Source organism: Melitaea cinxia, chromosome 2, assembly GCF_905220565.1.
Source record: "Melitaea cinxia chromosome 2, ilMelCinx1.1, whole genome shotgun sequence".
In the NCBI taxonomy this organism is placed as follows: Eukaryota; Metazoa; Arthropoda; class Insecta; order Lepidoptera; family Nymphalidae; genus Melitaea; species Melitaea cinxia.
Window position 1 is genome coordinate 3,326,360 of NC_059395.1, and position 22,124 is coordinate 3,348,483.

Below are 22,124 nucleotides of genomic sequence, written 5' to 3' on the forward strand. Positions count from 1 at the left end.
ATAATGTTATTTGACTTGCTAAGCTTCTTTCACAGTGAATGCAACGTAGTCGAACTCAACGAGCCAAAATATATAATATTTATTTAAACTTATTGCACAATAATACAAAATTAAAACAATAAAACAAATAAGATTAAAAATAATTAACTAGAATTATGCAACAGATGGCCTTATCGTTAACACTTCAGTTGTTGATGTGACTTAACTGACAAGAATGATGACTTTTTAGCGATAAGGCCGCCTATTGTACAAAGCTAACACTAATCTTAATATATCGTATTTTTCTTTGGTTTACAATAAAGAATATTTATTTATTTATTTATTATGATGACTCCTTTTCGCCTACCATATAAAGCATAATTTTGTGTTCATAACTTGTCACATCTTCGCGAACTTTTTCTGGCAAACTTTAGGCAGAGGACTAGCTTTAAAAGTTTATAATATATATATGTACGTTTTAAGCAGTATCTTTATATTTAAAAGCCGGCCAACAAGCGTACGATTTGCCTAATGATAAAGCAATAGCTGCTTTTGCTTATGGACACGTATAACGAAAGGAGCATTACAAGCGCGTTGCCACCCGGCAATATCAGTGGTATAGCGATGGGAGGGGGGATGGGGGATGGTTGGACATATTATATGGTTTTCGAATGGGGGGGCACCGGGTGCGAGTTAAGCTCGCTACGTCACTGCAGCCTGTATCTTACCTATTACGGGAATACAGCACTACTTGAGATCAGCATTGGTTTGCCGTGATCTTCTATAAGGTCGAGGTACTTCCCCAATCAAGCTAAAATTTTGAACAAGTTGAACTTGCTGTACCCTACCACAATAAATTCTCTAAACTTGTGTACTTATTCGCAGGTAATAACAGCAAGCCGGTGCCTAGTGTTGTGCGCGGAGAGCCGCGGCGAGATGGAGACGTGGGCGGGCGCGCTGCGAGGCGCCCTGCACCGCGGCGCTGATGTAGCCGACCTCGTCGCCAGCCTGTCCTCTGGAGACCATCACTGGTATATAAATTACTATTTCTAACACTTGATTTCGTATTTACTATTAAAAATTGGTTTATTTGTATTATGGTAACTCCTGATTATATTATAGATAAAATTAGTCTCATTTTTTTATACTACGACAAGGTTAGTGCCAAAAAAGCTTACAGATCAGCTGATGGTAAGCAATTACCGTAGTCTATAGACGGCTACCGCATCAGAAGCATCGCAAACGCATCGCCTTGCAAGAAGAAGAAAAAAAACAATCTATAAGAAACAGTATACGCCCATAGTGCACGCCAAAAAAATGAAAAATGAACAGTAAAAATAAAACTAAGATATTATAACAGAAATTTCCTTACTAGTAGCCTTACTAGGCTGTTACAGGACTGTAGTTTTAGTAATAAATAGTCTGTAGGATATGCATAATTTTAAATTAACACGTTCAGTGCCACCGACTCGCCCTGCGTGTTTACGTTAATTTTATTCCAGTGCCGGTGACTCGCGTGGCGAGTTCAGTGTTTTTCGGTAATATTTTCAAAACGCTTCTGTATATTCTGTTCAAAATTACAGTGTAGACTTAATATGACATTATTTAAACATTTACATGGTGGCCTGGATGTAAAGAACATTTTTACATTTGAAAGAAAAAAAATATTCTGCAATGCCATGAACTCGCTAGGCGAGTTCAATGTCGCAGATTCTCAAATTTTAACGTCATCAAATTAATAGCTTGGATACTATTTATAATATGAACCTAAAACAGAATGAAAGCATCACAAACATCTAAATAACAGATAAATTACGGTTTTATTAACAGATATGGTTTTATGTTAGATTTTTAGTGGGTTGATGTGGCGTTCACTGTAAATCTAATATGAAATTGGATAATTCTTTTTTTTTGTGTTTGTTATTGTTAGGACAAGTTTCGTTTAGAAGAAAATTAAAAGCTTTTTTTTTACTAACATAAGTTTTTTTTTAATTTCATGATATGAAATGTGAGTGAGTGAAATACACTCGAGAGCAAAGAAATCGCACACCCCTACATTTTAATTTTGACCGCAAGTATTTTTTTAATTTAATGTTGTTTGCAAATACAACTTGAATTAAATTGAAGTACACATTGTTAGCTTTCTAAAAACCCATATGTGCAGCTTTGACCTTCGAAATCATTACAATAGCAACAAAACAATAGAATTACCCAAATTCACTCGTTCGGGTAGTTCGGTTTGTAAGACGTTGAGCAGGTATAAAAGGTTAAAAAAAATATTTTTTCGACGACAATGATTTGTTAATACGAGGTATTGCCCCCCCCCCCCCCCCTGAATAACCGCTTCCATTCGATTTTTCATTTTAGAAATATTTTTTTTTACAAACACTTGTGGTATGCTGTCCCATTCTTCCTTGATTGCGGTTTGGAGCTCTCTTAGACCTGTCGGCGGTGCGTTTCTTGCCCTTACTCTTTTTTTTAGTTTATCCCATTAGTGCTCAATAGGATAGGAAATTGCTGTTCATAAATATTATTAGTATAAAATATAACCTTAAAATTAACCACTGTATCAAAAGTTGAGAACCACTGCCTAAATTACGAAACAAATTTACCTTTTATTTTATCCTTTGAGTTTTTTGCCATGTTTTTAAGTTAGAACACACTGAATAGTCCTCAAATACTTTATACTTCCCATACAAATGTTACGGAAACTAAGCCGGCCACAATAATAACAAAAGATAAATTTTACCCTTACATAATGCCAGTGAACTCGCGTGACGAGTCCATTCAAATTATATTGCAGTGCCGGCGACTCGCTTAGCGAGTCCAACGTGAAATGTATGAGGCATCCGCGAAGACATCATGAAAATCGTAGTGGCATTGAACGTGTTAAAATAAGGCGTGCCTAACTTACTGGTTAGTTGAGAGAGTTGGGAGTACCCAAGCCCCAAAAAGAGCATTGCTTAAAAACACTATTATTGCCCTGTGATCTTCTGTAAGGTTGAAGTGTTTTCCCAGTCAGGCTGCTTCAGATTTCGAGCAGAGTATTTTGTGTTGTGGCCTTAGTTTACCTTAGTTTTTAAAGTTACCTTTAATTTTTCAAAGAATTCTTGCTATTAAAACTTGTATAATTCTATGTCTATTGTATATCTACTTGTATATCTTTTTCTAGAAGCTATTTTGAATTATCGACATATTTCCTATTGATTTGTAGCTCTTGTAATGGAAGAATTAACATGTTGTTATGTCATGTGTTAAATGTACGTATAAATAATAAGGTATATTCCTATGCCACGTGCAGGGATCGAACCTGCGACTGCCAGCTCAATAATTATAAGCCAGGGCTGTGACCCTTGCGCTAACGCGTCATCAAGTTTATTTATTGTATATCGTATCTACTCGTAATTTTGATAATCTAAATGCTAATAACTAACTTAACATTACAAGCGACAAAACACAATTAGTAAAATTAACAAAAATTTTAAACTTTTGTAACTCTTCGTTAAGGCTATTCATATTTATTTAAATTTTCGTGTCTAACTTGTCTCTGTTTTTGTTACAATATGGCGAAATTTGTGATGAGAATTTAAAATTTGAGCGAAACTGATGAATACAACTGTGTGGAGTTAAATTAACGTTACACGAATATTTCAAACTTGTAAAAAAAATGTAAATTATCTTTTGTCGTTTTCTTTTTATGTACTTTCTGACCCGACAAAATTTGTTCTATTTTGCGAAATCTCAAACGCGCGAATATAAAATTGACATTACTTTTTCAGAATATTTTCAAATATTATGCGTAGTTTTCTTTGTATTCCAGTCCGTAAAAACCTTCTATATAGCATTAAAAAACTTAATAACAATTAGCTGTAAGATTATTAAATAAATTGCTACTGTTTAGTCATTTCCAATATATTTTTTATGTAACTAAGTTGGCAAACAAGCGTACGGCTCACCTTATGGTAAGCGATTACCGTAGCTTATAGACGCCTGCAACAGCAGAAGCATCGCAAGCGCGTTGCCGTCTTAATCCCTAATCCCCCCCCCCCCGGAGCTCTGGTCACCTTACTCACCAACAGGAACACAACACTGCTTTAAAACAGTATTATTTAGCTGTGATCTTCTGTAAGGTCGAGGTACTACCCCAGTCGGGCTGCTCCATTTGAGCAGAAAATTTTCTGCTATGCCCTACCTCAGTTTTAACAAATTGTATTTTTTGTCCTGTATGAAATGAAATGAAAACATATATATGGCGAACAATAATATATATACACAAACGACGAACGTCCAGAATTTTTAAATAGCTAAAAATTAGTCATTTTAGCAAAAACAATATACAATTTAAAAATTACTACACCTTTACATTATGTATGTCATCATCATTGGCCTTAGTCCGTCTATTGTAAACGATTTAGACAGTATCAGACAGACACTGTGTCGCCTAGGCCACTGTGCAGGAAAACGCAGAGTTGCCTAAGCTCTGCGGCACCCTCTCGACCTCACTGGCTAGGCCCACAGGAACGACTATTATGTATGTACGTTTACATTATTAAAACTGACACTAAATGTTTGCTTGCGGGATAAATTTCAATTTGAAAGATTCAGCTCAGCAGAATTTGCAGTTAGAAAAGTTCGTCAACCGACCAGTTGTTGCTGCCCGATTAATATTTGTCTCGTTACTGTCGTATTAATTTCGATTTGTTACTGTGATAATATCAAAAGCAATTAAACCATGTGAATAGATAAATTTATATTCTAATTCCCCAGGTACGCGGCAACACACGCTCGGCCGACGTTCTGCAACGTATGTAGGGAGCCTCTCGGCGCGTTAGGGACCGCACACGCGCTGGCCTGCGAACTGTGCAAGTACAAAGCTCACAAGCGCTGCGCAGCGCGGGCGCCGCCATCTTGCAAATGGAGCACGCTCGCCTCACTCGGACCTCACCTCGTCGAAGACACAGACAGCGTAAGACAATTTTTTTTAAGTAAATTTCTTTACGCACGCTTGACATGGGAATTAAGCTGATGAATGCGTGACGAGAGCGTTACGAAAAGTGTGATCGGGCGATGCGAACGGAATTTGAGAGGGAGATATAAGGTAGTGAAGATAGAAAGAGAATGAGTTGCGTTTCTTAAGTTTGACTTTAGTCGTGTGGTCTAAAGCAAACTCGTTTTTTATATTGTAATTTTTATTAATACAATTTTGTTATTCGTAAATACTAAAAATGTCTTACAAAGGGATGATATGCTATAAAACAGAATTTAAGATGAGCTTGTATAGATGTACTGCTTTGAGGAGTTTACCGTACTGTGGGACTCTGTGTAGATGTACCTAGTTTAGGTTGCTTAAACTTCTAAGTATTCGGCGTCGAATTTACACCGATATTAGAAATGATGGCTTCAAAAATATGTAACAACTAGCTGACCTGGCGAACTTTGTACCGCCTTCTTTATTTTTTTCTTAAATATAATAATTAATATATCAAAATAAAATATAGCCTGTCTTTCAAGTTGGATCGAACTGCACATGGTGTGCGAATTTTATTATAATCGGTTAAGTGGTTTAGGAGTCCATTGAGGACAAACATTGTGACACGAGATTTATATATATTAAGATTAAAAATTTACTTTCCAAAAACATGAGACGATTGAAAAAAAAATTGCAGTATAATATAATTTATTTTATACCGTTATATAGTTCCAAAGTATTGTTCGTGATGTTCAAAATAGTTTCAAATAAGAAAAAATCTTAAGAGGGGAGTTGCAGGTTTAAATCTACAATTCTACATCATACCAAATTTCATTAACGCTCGTCCTAGATCTTCAATTCGATTACATAATAACACTTAATAATCTCAAAAATGATTTCACTTTAAGCTGAAAAAGACAGTAACAAATGTAAGAATATTACACTAGGTCTAGGCGCTTAATTCAGTAAATCTAGAATACTTATAATGGACAGATCTCTGGATAATCCAGATCACTTCGTTTTACGAGTATTGATGAATGAAGTATCAAATAAGTCGTTTTATAGGGCAATAAATTTCGTAACGACACGATTCTATGGTATTATGCTTTGAGAACGACGTTATTCGAAAATTTACTATTGTATGATTTAAATTACCACATGGGAAGCGACTAGATGTAATGATTTGTTTTATGGTCTTTGAATCGCGAGTTTACTTAGGTGTGACGTCACTACGTAGAACGAATTCTTATCACCATCTACGAATCGCAATATGTATAAATAAAAATGAATCACTAAATTCCTTGCTAAGTGCAAAACTCGAGAACGGCTGGACAAATTCGTCTATTTTTTTAAGTTTTCTAATACTTTGTAGATTTTAAAAAAATGAAAAAAAAATCAAAATGTGTGTAATGTTTTGTAATATTGATCTTGAGATAATTAATGTTCTACTAAAGAAAACAACGAATTCCAAAATATAGCTTTGAATTTAAAATTTAAACTCGTGTAAAAAACACAAAGAAATCATTAAAATTATAAAATAGTATAGATACAAAAACCGTTCGTTATCTTATTATTAAAAAGTACGTTCTATTTTAAAACAGTTATTAGGCATCAAAGTATTGTTCTCGTGCGAAATTTTAATTATAAAAGCCCGAAAAAAAAAAATTTAATAGACATCAGTTAGCAACTTTTTTCATTTTTAATAAATTGTAATTTAAAACGTAAAACCTTGTTATATTTAAATTTGAGGGTAAAAAGTCAAAGGTCCGAAATTCTAATTAAGCTTAAAATTCAACGTTCTTTTATCAAACAAAATGTCGCAATTTTTTTTATCTCTGTCGTAATGTAATTGAAATGGCCGAACGTTTGTAACGTCATATGTTTTTTTGTTCATCATTGGTATATGAAAAAACCGATTTGATGTAATGGTCACAGTGATTCGTCAAATTAAAATTTGTTGGTGACATGCGTGTCTGGAAATTGTGTGACTTAACGGCAGTCGTGTTCAAAATAGATTTTGACAAATAGTAGACACCATAGTTTTATGTAGTTTCGTTTTTTATTTTTATTTTTATCACTAGAATTGTGTTTAAAAAATTATGCGTGTAACGTAGCAACAACACTTTTTCTATTACAACCTTTAATATTTAAAAGAAAGATGTCATGATGTTAAAATACTTGCTTTCACATATTCTCCATATTAAATTTTATCATTTCATTTGCATAGTTTAATTCCCTATTTTTATTCGTTCTAGAATATAATAATGCCGCACCAGTGGTTGGAGGGCAACTTGCCAGTGGCTGCCAAATGCGACGTCTGCGACAAGACCTGTGGTTCGGTGCTCAGGTTAGTACATATATTTTAAGCAAAACTTGCTAGTTACATTCTGGCCAATAAATATGTATCAATTTTTTTTGCTTAACTTCTTAGTTAACTGCTCAGGTAAACAGGTATATTTTATTAGTTGTAAAGAAGTATTTTTTTAAGAAATGGATGAAGGGTATTTAGTCACTTGGTATCTAATTCATATTTCAAGTAAATTACTTTTTACTAATTGTACGTTTGCTAGTTGTATATCGATTCTTTAACTTCTTTTATTATTTTTATCTTACACTAGCTGACACAACGTATTTTATGCTATATAAACTGCAAGCAATATACTAAAACGTTTTTCCGTCAAACTGGCTACTTTGTAGCAACAATTGTTTTTTTTTTATAAAAAAAAAGTTGAACGCCGAAAATTTTATGGTAAAAAATGTTCATAATTATCAAGTAGCTTTCATATGATGTATTCACTATTTAATGTTTATTTATATCAGACAACTCACGAAACCAATTACGTTTTGGTGCTTCAATCGAGTGTGAGATGTTTATTTAATACTCCACGGCTACTTCAACCATTTCTTGGAAATCATTCAGGTTCAGTCCCGAAGGAGCATTATCTTGTCCCTCGGATGAGCACACGAATTGGGTATTTCGAAGCTTAAAAGGGTCTCGGACTATGTTTACTTAATTGCCGTGTAACGTAGGTTTTTATTACGTTTCAACCATCTTCCTGGCGTAGTGATAACGTATCTGCGTGTAAGGGATTTACTACTCAGACCAATTTTAATGGTGTAGGCGATAGGATTTTTCCTATCATCGCGCGAACAAAAGTTTTGTTGGAGTAAAGGACAAAATAACAACAGTCTAGTTTTTTTTAACAAACGAGTATCGAAATTTTTTATTGTGTTATTATTGACCCATCTCACTCTGTAAATCTCGAAAATCTGAAAGAGATATTCTCATTACTCGTTGGTAAAAAAAATTGTCTTCAATTTCCAGGTATTTTGAAGATAGACTCTGCGTCATCAAAAAAGTGTAATTTTGGCTACCATATCTTAAACATATTTTTCGATTAGAAAGAAATTACTTACCCTAAAAAAGTCCAGTCCAGCACTATAAATGTCACCAAAAATAAGAAACTTGAGTCGAGATTTTATGAAATTGTGTAAGTTTTCGAGTGAGAAAACTTGAAGTCGACTTGGAGTTACATTAAATCTTCAAACTTATTTCATCAATATCAAATTCATTGCTCTTGATGTTCAAATAGAATACGCGTGATGGAAACTTCTTATTTTACGTAATATAAAATTTCTTATAAAACGGAAATTTTTAAGTAACTTACCCAAGACTAATAACTCATGGAATTTGGATTTAGGTACTTTTATTTTTCTGATCTAAAGAAAAAAATACTATTGGTGATTTACAAAGCGACTTCATACGAAATTCACAATTCTTAAAACAGTAATAACTAAACTTTCGGATCATCCATCAAAACAAAAAATGTAGGTTTTATCAGATTGTAAGTTAGATCACTTATATCAAAAATTTGACTAAACCCGCCTCCAATTTCGTGCAATAGATTTACTAACACTGAAACAAACACATACAGGACACTAACGAAAATTTTAAAAATATTTGTTTGACTTCTAATGGTCTTATATACACACCTAAAATTTATTTTTCCCAAAAATCTTTTATGTTCTGCAAACATCAGTCTCTTGCAATAAAATTTAATGTAAAAAAAAACTTATAACAAGGAACATATGTCAAAAATTAATATTTTTCTAGTAACTTCTAACAGGGCAAAAACGAAAACTCTAACAGGCTAAATTATATGATGCACATGCATGCACATTTGTAAAATATTTTTTAAATACTGATTGTTACATAACAACATTTCCAATAATTTCTGAAGATACCGCTCAGTTTAGAAAGTTCTAGTGAAAAGAATGAACTCAATACTAAATTGTTTTAACAAACTTTTACGTGTCTTACTTCTTAATTTTTTTTAGCTACAACAACAATATATAGTCTTTTCGCGTTAAGAAAATAATGACTTATCTGTTTAGCCATATCCGTAGACCAATCAAGTCGTAAAATATTAGAACGAGTGACCATATTGACCAGTAGCACCTACCTTGAATAAATGAAAAAACTATCCTTCAATAATACTAAACCGTTGTCATTTAAAAAGAAATATCAAGAATATAAATAGAAGCAATTGAAATTGAATAAATAGTATGCAAATGTAACTGCCACGTGGCTGTCAATAAAACTGCATAGAGGGAGGGAAACGTCGTCATCCCGGACCCGACGGGATCGCATTTGCATGGAACGTGTACTCCGACTGGTTTTAGTAATATAGTTTATGACAATGTGTATATCTTTTTACTGTATATAATATATATTTTATATATAAAATTGTCGTGTCACAATGTTAGTTAAAATACTCCTACGAAACGGGTGGACCGATTTTTATGAAATTTTGTGTGCATATCTGGTAGGTCTGAAAATCGGCTAATATATCTATTTTTTATAGCCCTATGTTTGTAGTGTCCGCTAGTATATATATATATATATATATATATATATATATATATATATATATATATATATATATATATATCAGTTCAGTATGTTATACTTATGATACGACTGGCTTTATCTTTTTTTTTAAACTTATTATGTGTATTTGCTTTTTTAGATTTGTTTGGCTTTGCTGCGGGAACAGAATTTTTTTTTTAAAGAACACAACAAGTTCAACTTCTTATTTCCCAAATACTGGTAAATCCTGTTTACTAAATTCTCAATGTTGAAATCCCTTATACCTTGGTCTTCACCGCTGCTTCATTGTAATAATTAACATCCGACACCAACTGTTGTCGGCCTTTTAAATTAACTGAAATAACGATATATAAATAACGCTCCTGACAGGGAACCCTAAAAGAATCTTTCCAAGCTTACCCTCTTGGTCAATACATACCCTTTTTTCATCACAAAACTCGTTGTATTTGAACAACTATCTCTAAGAACAAAGACGGTAAACCTTTTTATATACAAAGTTTTGAGTTTTGGTAACCTAACTGTGTTATTTATAAGTAGTATAAAAAAAAGCTTCTTTAGATTTGAGTTTCAAGTTGTTTTGTCATCTTTCTCATGATTATTATCTATACTAATATTATAAAGAGGAAAGATTTTATTGTTTGTTTGTTTGGAATGAATAGACTGCGAAACCACTGAACAGATTTGAAAAATTCTTTTGTTTTGTTATTTTTGTGAAATACCCGTGCGAAGTCGGGGCGTAATGCTAGTATATATATAATATATGTCTGTAATTTCTGAACTTAAATACCAACATATATATATATATATATATATATATACTTATTATTAAAATTGAAATAGCGGTCGCGAGCGAAACTGCGTGTGTAGCTAGATAAAATACGTACATATACGTCTGTTAACAGACTAATAAAATTGCTATTCATCGTCACTATCCGTGTCGACGTGTCGTGTATATGGATGCAAAAAATTTTATTAGCATGCAAACGACACGTGTCTGCAGCAATCAATTTACAAACCTGCAAAAAAGTAATAAAGAACCGCCGGATCTGTCGGAAATTTCCATACAATTTTCTCGTTACAGAGGCTCGTTTAATAGTTGAACACTTTTACACGGAATAAAAATAAACGGTGGTGTTTTTAATTTGTAACAGAAAGCATGTTTTATTTTCATATTAAATGATATTTTAATATGCCGATGTCTGTAGATAGTAATACTGATGAGAGATATTTGGAAAAAGGAAATTATTTTTAACAGACTTCAAAAAAGGAGGAGGTTACTCAATTCGACCGTGTATATATATATATCTGTATGTTCGGGGATAATTTCGTCGTTTATGAACCGATTTTGATAATTCTTTTTTTGTTGGAAAGGAGATATCCTAAGTGTTCCAGGATCCAGGATCTGATGATGGGGTCCCAGAGAAATCGAGGGAAACACTTTAAAAAATCCGCATAACTTTTTACTAGGTCTACCGATTTTGATATTTTTTAATTTAATCGAAAGCCGATGTTTATCATGTTGTCATATTCAAATTTCATCGAGATCTGATTACAACTTTTCGAGTAATCTTTGATAGTGCGTATTTACGTGACAGTTTATCGTCTACCTACGTTGTATTACTTGTCGATATAATTGAAGTCGGTTGTTTTTCATTTGCCAGCAAATACAATTATTTATTTAGATTTTTACCAGTTTTTGTTTTGGCATTGCCAAATTGGATGTAGTTAGATCGATGTCATTTCGAAAGTCTAATACAAAATTTGAAGTTCGATTTCATCTTAATACACAATCAACAATGAAGCTATTATTTTACAATAAATTGTAGCAAAAATTTACAAAATTTAATTTACACAACATTTTAATTTAAGTTCGCAGTTATAATAGACAGACACAAAATATAATGAGCAACTTCGTTCGCATTATTTGTTATTATTAAAGTTCTTTTTGAATATTGATCTGAAATGAAACTCTGCATACATTTCAAACTGTAGCCGTGCCTTATCATTTTTAGCATACAAATGCACGCGGTGGTCCACGAATAATATTTACTTTTTAAACTTTGTTTACTTCAGTCTCCTTTTGAAAGAATTTAGAACACGCAATTAACTGAGGTAGGGCACAGCAGGAATTTCCTGTTCAAAATATGGAGTAGCCCGACCGACTGGGGTAGTGCCTCGACCTTAGAGAAGATCACAGCTAAATAATACTGTTTTCAAGCAGTATTGTATTCCTGTTGGTGAGTAAGGTGACCAGAGCTCCTGGGGGGATTGGGGGTTGGGTTGGCAACGCGCTTTTGATGCTTCTGGGGTTGCAGACGTCTATAAGCCATGGTAATCTCTAACCATCTGGTAAGCCGTACGCTTGTTTGCCGACCTTGTGATATAAAAAAAACATGCTTTTTAAAATTTTTCTTTATAGTAAAGCTGTTTACAATACAAGTGCAGAGCGAAGAATGGACGAATTTTGTTTTGTCTATTTTAAGTATAATAGGTAAAGAGCGAGGTCGATTAGCCTATTTTGTTGTTGATTGTTTTTTGTACATTATAATTAACTTTTTAATCTTGTAAATGGAAAGATGTGCAAAGGTGTTGGTCGTAACCTACCCTACATTCCTACGTGCGTTACTAATATATAGATATTATAAATACGAAAATTAGCCACAACAATGCACTTTTAAATTTTAAACTTGATAAGTATAGGTAACTCAATATATCATAATGTGACAATTTTTTCGGATTTTATCGGTCCTCCCGTGACCATAGTTGCTGCAAAGTATCCGAAACGTCGGGCATTTGAAAAACTTAATGAACCGCGATAATATCCGAAAAAGTTGTTTCATTATAATAAGTGAAATTCGCGTTAACATAAGAAAATAATAACTCAATATATATCCAAAATAATACACAGTCTACTTAGGAAAGGAACTTAGTTTATTTTAATGCCGAACTTATATGGAATATAAGTTAATAGTAAAACAGTCAACTATTTAGATCAATCAAGAAGCCACAAGCCACTACATGATATTTACATTTGCGGTGTTACGTTCTCAAAGTCCACTAAATCACGCTTATATAATACACTCAGTGCTCTAGAGCTAGTGGTTCTAAATCCGTCTTAATCTTAATAATAACCGCCGCGGATGAAGAGGTCTTAGTTATATAAGTTATATTGCGGTGGAAATGGACTGCAGAAGATGTTAGCGTTATTTTTGAAATATGGTACTTTTGATAATACGTATGTAGGCGTGTGAGTTTTACGTATTAGGCGTGTTCAATATTTAATTATTATGTATAGTTAGAATAGCGCAACAGCTGTATCAAGATGAACATTTTTATTTGTAACTAGCTGTGCCCGCGACTTCGCGTGGAATTTAATAAAACAATTATTGTTTAATTCGAAGAGTTATAAAACAAAAAAAATCTAAAATAAAAGTAGCCTTAGTTACTCCTTATTACCTCAGCCAGTGAAAGTCCTGTCAAAATCGGTCCAACCGTTTCAGATTTCAGCCGAAACAAACAGACGGACAGACAGAAAAATTATAAAAAAAAAATATTTTGCTATATGTAGCGTGTATACATACGTATGAATTTAGTAAAAAGCAGTTATTTTAATATTAAAAACAGACATTCCTATTTTATTTATTTCTGTAGATACGTATTGCCGTAAACAAATATTCTTTTTTTATAATATATGTATATTGATATTTATTGGAACGAAGTTCCTTACGGCAGCCTTAACATTGGCGAGCGAACTGAAAAAAATGTGATACTAAAACCGTAAGAAAAAATATATAACGGAAGTGACGTAATATCAGTCACACGACTGTATAATATGACGCTTGTAAATTAAAATATTACTAATAAACTTTTTTTTAAAATTATTTATGTAATTTTATACTGTCGACAAAAATAAATACAGACATTTTTTTATTTCACTTAATAGTTTGAATTATTATTATTATTATTTCGTTTGATTTATTTTATTTTACGGTATTTGTTATTTTCTAAAATATTAAATTTCCTAAAAACTTTTGAGTATTTAATTAAAAACCAATCAACAAAATTAAAAAAAAATCAAGAACTAGAAAATATATATAAAATTCAACCTTTTTTTTTTCAAATTGTGTTTTTTTTTTTTTTGATTTTTCAATGGAACCGGGCGCACCTCGTAACCTATTTTTAGCTCAGGTACAATTCTCAGCACCTCTTGTTACGGTCGTTTTAAGCAAAGCTCTTCCGTAATATGCTACTCGGATGTTTCAAGCAAATCCCTCGCGGTTTTATTTTCTACTTCAACGTTAAATTTCCGCACTCTAACATCGACGCTTCTCAGGTAGATTCTGGGAAATTCAGGGCTTTCTCGGCAATTTGCTGGTAATAGTCGTAAAGTATGATAAGAGAAATGAAAATGTATGACAATTGGCCTAAAGTTAAGGACGAAATATTACGATGGGATTTTTCTTGTCGAAAACGATTCGTGTAGTTTTTTTTTGTGTATTTTTAACCGACTTCAAAAAAAGGAGGAGGTTACTCAATTCAACCGTATATATATATTTTTATGTATGTATAACTCCTTCGTTTATGAACCGATTTTGATAATTCTTTTTTTGTTGGAAAGAAGATATCCCTAGTTTAATACCATGGTAAGGAAACCAGGATCTGATGATGGGATCTCAGAGTGAATCATGTGGTCACATGTAAATTCATCAAGATTTGATCACAACTTTTGTACAACACTATAACTAATACTAAATCTTATCTACACTCAAACTACTACAAATAAATAAAATTGGAGTATCTGTTTGTAATAATAAAATAACCGCTTTTTATAAAACTCATGTGGATGTATACACGGTACATATACCAAAATAATATTTATTACAGATTTAATCGGTCTGTCTGTTTGTTCCGGCTAATCTCTGAAACGGCTGGATCGATTTTGACGGGACTTTCACTGGCAGATAACTGATATAATAAGGAGTAACTTCGGCTACTTTTATCTTAGAAACTTATTTATTTTATAACTCTAAGAACTGAACAATAACTTTTTTGGTTAAATCCACGCAGACGAAGTCGCGGGCAGAGCTAGTTCCAATATAATAATAATTAAACGCATTATTATCGACGTTATTAAAATTACAATGCAGAACGCTCATCGAATACCTACTTTATAAAATACAGTGCTAAAAAACATACTTGGACCAATAGCAATTGTGACGTAAAGAATGCGTAGCACCCCAATTAAAAATTGAAAAAGATTTTTTTTATTTTTCATTTTAACGACGAACTCAAATACAACCTCTACAAGTGTGTCAATTAAATAATAAAAGCTAAATTGAAATTTATTAGTTAATAAAGAATAGTTCTTTTTTTAAAGTATCGTCGATGTGATAAAAATGTATAAATGAAAAAATTGCACTACGAAATAAAACTCAAAATTGTGTACGTAATAATCCTTCCAGAAACATTAAATAAACATAAAAATAGTATATATTTTTTACTACCTATTTTTTTTTTTTTTTTTTTTGTGTGTGTGTGTACAAAACTTATTACCATAAGTCATAGACTTAATTAGTCAGTATCATAAAATGTGACCAAGGGGAACAGAAGACAGTCTACGTTCTTAGTCTACTACAGGTTTTTTTTTCCTTTTTTTTTGAAATGTCGAGACCAGGTGTGCTTCTGTAACGAAAGATTGTGTCAAAAAACGTATCGCGTGATGATTGCGCCAATGTTACGTCGAATGGATAATACGCGGAGGAGTTTGATCGATGGCATAAATATAATAATCGGTTTTTTAGTGATTGATTCAGCCTATAACTCATGTATTAGAAGGGTCGGAGCTTACGAACTCGCTGCTCCATTTCGGGTTAGTGGATACATTCCCTATTATGAGTAACGATCGCTATTAAGTGTCTGCGACTACCGAGACAGACAGCTTAACGTGCGCGAGGTACGGTGGGCAGATCCAGAAAAAGATACACCCAGAGCGGAAATAATTTTTAAGCGCTTAGGCTTCTAGGCGCCTTCTTCTTCTTCGCCTAGGTTCTAATCCAGAGTAGTCGTCACTATAACTCTTTATTCTATTTCTATAACAGGTTACAAGACTTCCGCTGTATTTGGTGTCGCAAATGCGTCCACGCAAGCTGTCGGCCAAACTGGCGCGCCGCCTGCTCTCTTGGTCCCGCGCGGGCATCCGTCGTCCCTCCCACGAGGTTACACTCCGTTGGACCAGACGACGGATGGCTTCCAGATAGACCGCCTAACGCTTCACCGCTCATCGTCTTTGTCAATTCTCGATCTGGTAAGTTTCAAATTGCATCTGAATTCATTTATTTTGGCAGAATAACTGATTTACTCATGACCTGTTACGTAGTAACTATGTAAACTTCGTCTGCCTTTAAAGATCTTTGTTTTGACAGCTTTGAAGCATAGTTTATAAATTGTTCTAAAACTTCATTTCTTGCTTAATGAACAGTAATAATTTTTTCTATACCTAATTTAGTAAATATTTTGTTCCTAGTGTAGTTTTCCAGTACTCTTTATTTCAAAATCACGTCTTTTAAGTGAGGATTGTCTTGAGAAACGAAACTTAACATAGGTATTAACCAAAATAACTTTAACGATTATGTGTCGAAGACATACATTATATACAATTAAATGAATATAAGATAGGTTATATTGTCAGTAACTGGATTTAAATCAATTTATTTATTTTTATCTATTCCAATCTAACGATGGCAATATAAGCCACTCATAAAACTCTTTAAGCTAGAAAGCTTTAAAATAGCGGCGATAAAACGAAAAAGAACAATTTCCGCAGGCGACAACCAGGGCGTTAAATTCCTTCGTCGCTTCAAACAGCTTTTAAATCCTGCCCAAGTGTTTGAACTGAGCGGGGCCGGGCCTCGCCTCGGCCTGCGATTGTTTAGACACTTCGCGCCTCTGAGGGTACTTGTCTGTAGCGGCGACGGCTCGGTCGGTTGGGTTCTTCAGGAAGTGGACAAATTGGATATGCATGTAAGACTTTTTAGCATTTTATTTATGTTGAAAATATAAATCTTCTGCTGTAGGTCATGAACGGCAAATAAATGCAAGAGAAATTTATTCAATAGTGACTAATGATATTTTTTTTGAAAGTAAAGCTTTACAATAATAAACATAATAATCACTGACTAGCGACTAGGAAATGTAATGTTATGGGGAAAATATGATGATTTTCCCATTGGATTTTTGTCATAAGAGATAGTAAGATATGTATATGTATGTGTATGTATGTATATATATGTGTGTGTCTAATGTGTATATGTATGTATATTTACGTATTATATGTATATATTATGTATGTACACCTCCATGCCGTCTAATTCTTTAGTCATGTCCTTTTCATGCTAGAGGTTGTCTGGAAGAGATCGCTCTTTTAGCGATAAGACCGCCTTTTGTACATGTCTATATTTTCTTTTACGGTGTAAAATTTTTCTCTGATAGTGTACAATAAAAAGTATTTGTATTGTATTGTATTGTAAGATATATTGTTTTCTAATTTTTACGCGAGTTTCACTCATTATAATGAAACAACTTTTTCGGATTTTATCGCGATTTATCAAGTTTTCTAAATGCCCGTCGTTTTGGATACTTTACAGCAACCATGGTCACGGGAGTCCTTCCGAAAAAGCTGTTTCATTATAATTAGATAGTAAAACATTAAAATCTTGTTTTTATAACATCAGTAGCGTTAGAATAACCCACATAATATCAAAAAGCAAGCTGCAGAAATTAGGAATACGATGCTTTCTAGTTCCCAAACTTTTCTTAATTTGTGTCATAGCCTACCACCTAAAAAGATTCCTTCATTTTAGCGGCAGGTACAAACAGCAGTGCTGCCGCTGGGTACTGGTAACGATCTCGCGCGGGTGCTCGGCTGGGGCGCGTCTTGTGACGACGCCGCTAACCTGCAGCAGTTGCTGGAAAGATACGAGCGAGCTTCGACCAAGATGCTTGATCGGTAAATAGTTTGTCTTCAAGTTATTGTAACATCTGCTTGCAGATATCACTGTTAGGCAGATTCGTCTTCTGTTAAAAAGAAAAAATTTAAACTAATCCTGCACCCTCCTGTTGATTGTTGTACCGTGTAATTCAGGATATACATGATACGTCCCAAACATAAGTCTCTTGTCAGACAAACAGTATGCAATAAGGCTAGTCAGAATTATACTAGCGATTTTCCAAACTTACTAGTTGGGTAGTTCCTAATACGCTCGTATCAAGCCTTGCCATCTTTCGTAAATATCCTAAGATTAATACGAACAATCAAGCACTTTAGCTTTATTACATTAATATACAAGCGATGTGTTTGTTTGTAGATGGTCCATAATGACGTTCGAGCGCGCCCTCACAGCGCCGCCGCCGCCGCCCGCTCCGCCCGACTTGCTGGAAGAGAGCGTGCTTCTTCGGAACCTGCAGGAAATAGTACAGGTAACAAATTTATAAGTAAGTAGTAATATTTAAGAAATTGCCAAGTACTAAACTATTCTCAAGTAAGTTCGTTTGGGCTCCTTTTTATCTGTATAAAAGAGCCGTCGTATTACGGCATGTATTAAGCTTCGTCAATAAGTATTGGGATATATAAGGCGTGCCTGCCGTACATATCCGAATCGCACGCACTCACAGGGAGAGTTAGAGCAGTAGTGCGCTCATTATAACACGTGGTTCAATAAGTCCCGAGACTAAGTACTAAAAAAAGGTCTTTTTTATAAAATTAATTTTTATTCATCAACATAGTCTCCTCCGAGAGCGATACAGTCCCTCCAACGCTTTTCTAACTTTTCTATCCCATGTGTGTAGAACGATTTGCCTTTGGCTTCAAAATAAGCTTCCGTTGCTGCGATAACTTCACTATTTGAGTCAAATTTCTTACCCTGAAGCATTTTTTTTTTGAGGTCTGCAAACAGCCAGTAATCGCTGGGGGCCAAGTCTGGCGAATAAGGGGGATGAGGAAGCAATTCGAAGCCCAATTCGTTAATTTTGGCCATCGTTCTCACGGACTTGTGACAAGGCGCGTTGTCCTGCTGAAACACCACTTTCTTTTTGTTCATGTGAGGCCGTTTATCCGCAATTTCGTACTTCAATCGCTCCAATAAGCACATGTAATAGTCACTATTTATATTTTGCCCCTTTTCAAGGTAGTCGATGAAAAGTATTCCATGCGCATCCCAAAATATAGACGCCATAACCTTACCGGCCGATTTCTGAGTCTTTGGACGCTTCGGGCGGCTTTCACCAGCCGCTCTCCACTCCGCTGCCTGCCGATTGGATTCCGGAGTGAAATGGTATATCCAGGTTTCATCCATTGTTACATACCGACGTAAAAAATCCTTTTTATTATGATTCATCAGCGCCAAACATCGCTCTGAATCATTGATACGTTGTTCCTTTTGATTAGTTGTAAGCAAACGCGGCACCCACTTAGAAAAAAGCAGTTTCATGGCCAAATTTTTATGTAAAATAGTGAAAACACTACCAGCTGAAATCTTCACTATCTCGGCTGTCTCTTGCACTTTTACCTTCCGATCTTCCAATACGATTTTGAGGACTTGGTTAATATTTTGTTGAGTCACTGCTTCATTTGGACGACCTGAGCGTTCCCCATCATTGGTGTCCATGCGACCGCGTTTGAAGACGGCATACCACCGATAAATGGTTGCTTTAGAGGGAGCTGATCCTGCATAACATTTTATAAGCCATTGCTGTGCTTCAACGATATTTTTTCCCATTAAAAAACAATGTTTTATCAACACGCGAAACTCGTTTTTTTCCATTGTATCGAAATTACAACCGTAGCGTCACTTAAATGTTTCAAAATCAATAATTTTATTGTTCCATTTTTAAAAATTTGACATATATTCTTGTATTGATAGCCAGTACTTTTTAAAAATCAAAAGAGTTTTTAATATATGCGCCATTTCCAGGCTAGTCTCGGGACTTATTGAACGATCTAGTATATGGATAAAATTGATCAATAAAATTTCGATAATATCATGTGAGTGAATATGAAAAGAAAGCAGTTATTACCTTTCTGTTTCCATAAAATAATTAGTCTGTCACCAACCCGTCCAGTATTATAGTATAAATGCAGTTACCAAACCGCCTGCCCAGCCCACCTGGAAACTTATAAAGGCGAACGATGGCGGGATAACCATCCAGCCCCGCGTTCACCAACGCGTCCGCCCAGCGTGGTGACTATGGTAAACGCACGTGGGTTCACGCCATTTTTTGGCGAGAACTTGTGGGAGCCCTATGTCCATTAGTGGACTGCGATAGGCTGTAGTGACGATGACAGAATAAACGAGTACTAGATGTACAGCTAAACGGTGGATAAGTTTAGCATAATTTTGGTCGGTGGATTCATGTCTACATAAGGGATACTAAGATAGAATAATTAGTTCGTTCACTGAGGTAGGGCACAGCAGGAATTTTCTGCTCAAAATATGGAGCAGCCCGACTGGGGTAGTACCTCGACCTTACAGAAGATCACAGCAAAATAATACTGTTTTCAAGCAGTATTGTGTTCCTGTTGGTGAGTAAGGTGACCAAAGCTCCTGGGGGGATTGGGGATTGGGTCGGCAACGCGCTTGCGATGCTTCTGGTGTTGCAGGCGTCTATAAGCTACGGTAATCGCTTACCATCAGGTGAGCCGTACGCTTGTTTGCGGACCTAGTGACATAAAAAAAAAATAGTTCTCTTAATGTAAGCCGCTGTAGTGTAACAAGTAAACGATCAGTAACAAAACTAAAAATCGTAATAACAAAAGCACGGGCACTATAAGCCTGTGGACATAACTTTATATATAAAAAAAAAAAAAAAAAACTGGATGGTGTCAGGCGGGCGAGGGCGGGCAGGGCGAGAGCAGTGCGGCGCGCGCGGCGCTGCGGGCGGGCTGCACGCGGCTGGCGGCGGCGGGCGAGCGCGCGGGGGGCGGGGCCGCGCGCGCCGCGCACCGCCTGCGCCGCGCGCTGTCGCTGCTGCTGCACGCGAGGGCGCACCTCGCCCACGACCACGCGCGCTGCGAGTTAGTACACAACCACACCTTATTACAATACCGGACCACGTACGTATGTGTCAAGTGTGGTGTTTTTTTTTTTTTTTGTTTGTTTTTTTTTTGGATTTATCGAGTAGGGAACGAAAATGAATCATGCTTGCATACATAATAATACACTTTATTGTACACCAAAAACAGATATGATACATATCAAAGAAAGAAAAAATATTGACAATATATTCATTAGGTACAAAGAGCGGCCTTATCGCTAAAAAGCGATCTCTTCCAGGCAACCTTAGAGCAAAGGAAACGGTCTAGCGTCAGCATAGGTGTACGAGTTACAACAAATTTATTATAAATATTCAAATAATTAAACATATAATATGTACATAATGTTATGATAATGATAATTGCGCTGCTGCACCTGATTTCATTACATACTTCCCTATTTCTAAAGGTTGTCTGGAAGAGATCGCTACTAAGCGATAAGACCGCCTTACTATATACTATTAAATAATGTACCCTTAAAACCGCAATGGTTCCTCGACACTTTTATTCGTGTAAATCCTTAAATAACGTTTAATTTACTTTCAAGAAATTGGGAGCCGATAGACACAAGCGATAGCGAACCTGAAGCGCAACCAGCTGCGGAAAAGGGCAGCATCGAAAAGACTGAAAAGGTATCCTAGAATGTGTAATAATGACAAAACCCATTTAAATGACAAATGTGATGAAACCTTTACTTTATGATTGAATGTACTTAATATACCAGTAAACTGACTTGGTTACCACGGGTCTTTCTTATCTATTGGATAATTTTCAGCCTTGCCTTAACTAACTAGAACCTCATAAAAACTATTTAGTGTGAATTGTATTCAAAATCAAATGATGACTATAATATTCATGGAGATCTTATCACCGTAAAGTAATAATTAAAGTAAGTGTAACTTTTAAATGCTAAGAGGCTCCATTGAGGTTAGCCCTAGACAAATACGATTGTTTTATTGCCTAAAAATGACTTTCTAAAATTATATATGTCTCAGAATTACTAAAACACGATACCAAAAAATTTAGATATTTTCTATCCCCGCATAACATCTGAGTATTTATTGAGGTAAAGCATAGAATGAAATATCTTGCCCATAATCTTGAGCAGCCCGACTGGGGAAGTACCTCGACCTTACAGATCACATAACAGATCACAGCCAAATAGTACTGCTTTCAAGCATTGTTGTGTTCCTGTGGTG

At 34.8% G+C, this 22,124-nt stretch overlaps 1 protein-coding gene across 1 annotated transcript in view; it reads left to right on the forward strand.

The window, feature by feature from the left end:
• The first annotated feature begins 900 nt into the window (after window positions 1-900).
• LOC123662919 (diacylglycerol kinase eta) overlaps window positions 901-22,124 on the forward strand; it is a 35,696-nt gene continuing 14,472 nt past the window's right edge. Inside the window, exons 1-9 of the mRNA XM_045597692.1 lie at window positions 901-1,010; window positions 4,747-4,945; window positions 7,204-7,295; window positions 15,938-16,143; window positions 16,663-16,859; window positions 17,699-17,844; window positions 18,203-18,314; window positions 20,720-20,907; window positions 21,473-21,557. Of these exons, the coding sequence (XP_045453648.1) occupies window positions 916-1,010; window positions 4,747-4,945; window positions 7,204-7,295; window positions 15,938-16,143; window positions 16,663-16,859; window positions 17,699-17,844; window positions 18,203-18,314; window positions 20,720-20,907; window positions 21,473-21,557 (1,320 nt within the window). The 5' untranslated portion in view covers window positions 901-915. The remainder of the gene's footprint in view (window positions 1,011-4,746; window positions 4,946-7,203; window positions 7,296-15,937; window positions 16,144-16,662; window positions 16,860-17,698; window positions 17,845-18,202; window positions 18,315-20,719; window positions 20,908-21,472; window positions 21,558-22,124) is intronic.